General features: G+C 37.3%; 1 protein-coding gene across 1 annotated transcript in view; it reads left to right on the top strand.

Annotated features, from left to right (window-relative positions):
- The first annotated feature begins 5553 nt into the window (after positions 1-5553).
- Positions 5554-6000, top strand: part of LOC139717502 (uronyl 2-sulfotransferase-like) — a 40592-nt gene continuing 40145 nt past the window's right edge. The window contains exon 1 of the mRNA XM_071629007.1: positions 5554-5905. Coding sequence (XP_071485108.1) covers positions 5710-5905 — 196 coding nt within the window. The 5' untranslated portion in view covers positions 5554-5709. The remainder of the gene's footprint in view (positions 5906-6000) is intronic.

Raw genomic sequence — 6000 nt, 5'->3', positions numbered from 1 at the left:
TCTAACCAACTTTCCACGTATTATTCGAACTTACAAACATTCTGTATGCTGAATATTGTCTCTCAATGCAGAGTTATTTTCTGTCTGTCTGTCTGTCTGTCTGTCTGTCTCTTTGTGCCTCTTTCTGGGACATATTACTGCGGTAGAGGTTATCCACACGAAAACGTTCGATTTGCAGACACGCCGTCACTCTGTAATTCTTGGATGATACTGAAAATGATGATAATAAGGTATCTATAGTGATGGCAATAATAGCATAGAAGTGACACTGGTTTTAAATATACATAGTAAGTAGGCCTATATTATTACCTGTGGTGTTACTTTTATGAGGTAATACGTCAGATCACACAATCAAGTTCATATTGCTATTGTTGGTAAATTTCATCGCTATTATATTACAGATCTTATTTACAGTGTTGACTGGTACACCTATACTTTTTCGTTCTTTTTACGGTCACAAATGCATTCGCCCCGTGTTTTTTCCCCTCCCATTTTTGATGAGCTGAGTTTTCATTCATGGACATTTTCCACTTTTACATGTCATAAAAAAAAAGGAAGGAGATAGAAATAAATCACATCTGAACACCACACTGGCAATTAGCTATTCGACGAGAGCAAAACATTCATAATCAAACATGGTGGATTGTGGTTTGCTGATATCTGCGCAACCTGCAAATGAGAATTAAATTATCAATCCAGTTATCCTTATACTTTTAGTCCATTTAATTTTTGTGCCGCTGTGTCGGCATCCCTATTATGTACTAGCTTTTTATACTATGCCCATGATGTCTACCGATTCGCTATGTGATAAGCACATTCCTATGAGCAATTTTACCGCACAAATCTGTCTTCTTAACTCTATGATAACCGTCAGCATCACCTCCATGTGCAATTTTCGAGATCGTGGCCCTGAAGGGATTAATCAAGACCAATGCGATTCCCGTCGCCTTCGGCCGCGGAACATTTTTTCCCTTTTTCACACCGAGCTCGACAAAATGAACAGGCGGTGACCCTGAGCTATCCTATGTAATATTTATAGATCTCTAGGCGGATGGGGTGTGTGTATGTATGTTTGTGTGTGTGTGTGGGGGGGGGGGGGTAAAGGATGGTGGAGAAGGGAGGCTATCGAATACTTTGCCTTTCAGAATTATCTCCCGTAAATTAATTTCCCCCATTATTGTGCTGCTACCTTTGTTAAAGGGAAGTCCCAGCATTTCGAGTCAGACAATGTCAGAGATTGAATGGAAATATATCTATGTATAGCCGCAATCATGGTCGCCAGTCTTGCCAGATCTGAACAAAAAGAAGGGAGAAAATAGATCAGAATTCACCTTTCCTCCCTCTCTCTCTATCTATCTATCCATACATATATTTCTATATTTTAGGCCAACATGCATGATCTTATGTGTAACTGAATGGCAGTTCTCCATCATATATATGTGATCTACTAGAGCCATATGTCCAAGCAAGAGAAAATCTACGTTCTGCGGACAAGTACCTGCTGGTGGAACACAGAGCACACAACTCTTGGGGAGCTCGTTCATTCCGCGTGGCTGCTGCAAAGATATGGAATGGCCTTCCACAGTCTATCCGCAGAGCTCTTACCACAGAATCTTTTAAAACAGCCCTCAAGACCCATCTCTTCAAATTGAAAAACTAGCCAATGTGTAAGAATGTATGTTTACACATTTGGAGACAATTACTTCCTGGTACTATTTCTTTTTATTTTAACTGTCATATCACAAGCGGTGCACCCAAGAAATTTAAGCTGAATTATGTATATTTTGGAGCAAGCGCCATGAGCGCCTGACTTGGCGGATACCGGCGCTATACAAGACTTCATTATTATTATTATTATTATTATTATTATTATTATTATTATTATTATTATTATTATTATTATTATTATTATTAAACTTATCGATAGATAGATAGAGAGTGATATATTCATATATACTATATATTCATTTATATATCATATTATAGTATATCATATATGCATATAATATATGTATATATATTACATATGTATATATATATATATATATATATATATATACATATATATATCAACAAATGTTTTTGAGCGTGTGTCTGCACTTGTGTCTGGTATCTCTTTGCATGATGTGGTAGAGTGGACTACATTCCTGGCCAATGAATACAGAGTAATGATGATGCTGGTAATGATGATGATGATGATGATGATGATGATGATGATGATGATAATAATAATAATGATAATAATAATAATAATAATAATAATAATAATAATAATAATAATAATATGAATGATAATCACATTGGCAGTATGAAAACCATGATAAATACAGCAATAAACATCATGACTGCGGGCGTCTTTCTGTCTACAGTTTCTTTGCTTTGAAAGGTAGTAGGCCTACATCGAATTTCTCACAACGCACAGTCACGTGTACACAAGCATCAACGATTACACGTACATGTACTGTTCGGGTTTTGTGTTTTGATGCCATTGGTGACTCCTCGGTCTAGTGATGGCGCTGTTTTAATAATTCTTTCTTGTGCAGACGGACATTGTCAATTGAGTTTTGATGTCGGAATGGCGGAACTGAAAGAAGATCAAAAATGCAAGGCCAGGTAGTTGGCGACGAGAGTTTCTATGCAGATCAAGGGGCTGCATAAACGAAACAGGAGCTTTCCAAATCTGGATTTGAGTGAGATAATTTTTCTTCTTTTTTTTGTAGACAAGAAGTAGAAACATATCAACATTAAATTATTTTTAGATTGTGTAAAAGTACACAGCTACTACTACTATTGCTGCTGCTGCTATAACTAATTATGCTACTTCTACTACTGCAATAAAAGCAATACTGCGGCAGTGTATACTGCACGGTATTGTCATCCTTTTTAATCTTATGGAGCTGTATTATAGCTAGCTGTCTTTAAAGATCTCCACTCGGGTGCCAGGCTTCTCCAGTCCTCTTGGACGTCCTTTCCGTCCAAATAACACTTGATAATCAAAACCACTCACGACATCAACGATCCTTATACCATGGTCAATTATGACATCACGGGTGAAGCATAGACATTTTGTTCAAACGTCATCCCTTGACTACGAAATAAACAAGCAGACAAGGAAACAAACATGACATTTTACGTCGATATATGGCAATATGTTAATCAGTAGCAATGAAAGTAACTCGACGGAAGAATTTCATGAACCTGAATAAACTTGGCGTTTAACACTGCTGGGAAAACTTCACGCGCGATCACCGTAATAATATTTTGATTGACGGTCAGTAATCAGTGCACAGGCCACACCACAACCTTTTCATTTCCTAACCTGTGTTTCAAACATCAAAATGCATTTGTGATGCATAAGTTTTCGCTTTGATTTCTTTGTTTCCCGAAAAGGCAAGCATGCAATAACTTAGTATCGATAACATCTTGTTCGATTCGTTGTCTTATTTCTCTTCCCCTCTCTCTTTCATAGGTTATTTTTCTCTCCTCCATATATTATTTTTTCTCTCCCATAGATTATTCTTTCAGCCATGGACTCGTTAGAAAAGTCTCTGACCAGAAATCTTGTCATGATGTATGACATGCGTAGATCTCAATGGTGGACATTTCGATAGTGCTATACCGCCCTCTAGTACCTCGAAACATACAGCGAAATCGCCGAAGACAAGTTGAGTTTTGAGCACTGCGTCTCATGCGAGAAAACTCGCCTTTCGAAATTCCCTCGTGAGGAACGTCTATTCCACGCACAAACTTTTTCCTTCGACATCCGGTTTTACATACTGACACGTTGAAAATTTCAAATTATCGGCAATGATATCGTGTTCTTATCTAACATGGGGTAGATAGTTTTAATTTGAGAAACGAACTATATTTCGCTGTGATTTCAAGAGGGCTTTTGCTCACAAGCCACAAGGATTCGTCATCTTCTTTCTTCTTCTTCTTCTCTTCTTCTCTTCCTTCCTGGTGTTCCTTTCTGCTTCTCCTGCTTCTTTATTTTTTCTCTCTTAGACATTGCCTTTTCATATTCTTCATTTCTTTTGTCTTTTTTCTTTCTGGTTCTCCTACTCTTTTTTGTCTAATTTTTCTCTTGTCCCTTTTTTCTTCCCTTCTTCCCTTCTGTCATCTTCCACTTCTGCATCTCCTTCCTTATTATCTTCCTCTTTCACCTTCTTCTTGGTTTGCATATTGCCTTGTTATTTTGCTCACTCTCGGAAAAAAAAACACCCCAGAACAACAACAACTTGGTGAAAATGGTATTGCACCCCGGCTTTTGCGATCAAACTTCGATACTATGTATTTAGTATCAACTTCACTGTGTCATAGCCATTTAAGAAGGTGCTGAAAGTGTACAAATTCTTTCTCAACCCCCACCTCCCCTTCTTCAAACTCAGACATTATGTTAGTTTTTCAGCCAACCAAAGATGATATATATATATATATACATGAATATATATATATATATATATATATACTTATATATATTATATATATATATTTACATATCATATATTATATAAATATATTCATATATTATATATATGTATATATATATATATATATATATATATATATATATATATATATATATATATATAATTATATTAAATGTAGGTGACTGTTGCTGAAAGAAGCGACAGGGTCATGTGATCATATCACTCTTAGTATCCCGTAATGATGAACAATGGACAGAAAGTGTTTTCAGCATAATACAGTTTCAGAACATTCTTCCATTATGTTCTTATATGTCAACCACATTCACGTCTGCTTTGATATATCTGCTCGTTTTATGTTTTGTAATCGCCAAATATGTTCCAAAACTTTTATGTCGAAACAACATCCAATTCATTATGTTCATACCATTTCCTATAGCTTATTATTCAATGTCCATAGCTTATTATCTAATGTTACGTACAATATTTTTACTACCCTTGCATACACCTCAGCTTGTGGTTATTTTTTCATTACACTCATTGCGTGCAGAAAATAATTCGAAAGCTGAAGAAGGCAGTGTCGAAATCGAGTTGGCATAATGCAGTGGGTTGATAGGTATAATTGACGTAAACATACTTTATACATATCCCCTGCCGTGCATGAAGACAAAAAGTATTTGCTTTTTTTTTTCTAGTCAAACCTGCCTGCAATCGTCACTACCACAGAGGGCACGATAAGTCAACATCAGTCAAAAGATATGTTTGATCTTCAACTTTTTCAAGAGATTCGTTCTTTTAAAACTTTTCTTTTTCCTTTTCCTCCATTTACGGGCTTTACATCTCTGCGACTGACCTGCTAAAGATCGTTCCTACCGGCAAATGCCATAGACTTTGCGCCGGAAAGTTTTGGTAGTAGAAATGAAAAATGCCTCCCTGTGGAGCAGAGAGAACGCGCAACCTACTTTACGTTACCATGGGGAGATGACCTGGCAATGGAATATCGGTACGGGGCGATCGTATCGCCAAGTCCACAGTGGAGAATTTGTTGCATCCGTTGCGTTGCGTTGTGCGTCTGGCGACTTCCCGCAATAGTTTGCTCAGTAGACAAGTATTACGGAAGAAGCCGAACTAGCATTCTGACGAAAACATGGAAAGAGGAAACTTACCTGCAAAACTTTCTCCCAAAGCGACTTACAGTACTGCTTTAACAGTATTGAGCGTGTGTGCATCGAGGAGGATGCCTCATTGAAATAAAAGCTTCAATTTCAGCGGGAAAACAGAAATGTGGTGCCGAATGCCTCGTCTTTGGACTTTCGTTCTGTTCGCAGGGTGCACTTTCGCTCTGCTATTGGTCGTGTGGTACAATGAAGATTGGGATTACGGTCATGCCTCGCTGGATCACTTTGAAGTTTTGAATATTCAGCAAAAAGTTTTGAAGCATCGTCTGCAGGCAAACGATGAAACGCGTCAAAATGGAGGTAAGTGTCGTCTGCTTAATTATTTCATTAGTGAATGACGTGATGTGAGATGTTATAAGTTTTCGCTAAGTATGAAGAATATAGTTTTGTCAAGG

The sequence above is a fragment of the Diadema antillarum genome, unplaced genomic scaffold (genome assembly GCF_040938485.1).
Source record: "Diadema antillarum isolate AM-2024a unplaced genomic scaffold, OU_Dant_1.0 scf00000076, whole genome shotgun sequence".
Classification (NCBI taxonomy): Eukaryota; Metazoa; Echinodermata; class Echinoidea; order Diadematoida; family Diadematidae; genus Diadema; species Diadema antillarum.
Note: the sequence above shows the minus strand (reverse complement) of the source record. Positions and strands in the feature narration are given on the sequence as shown.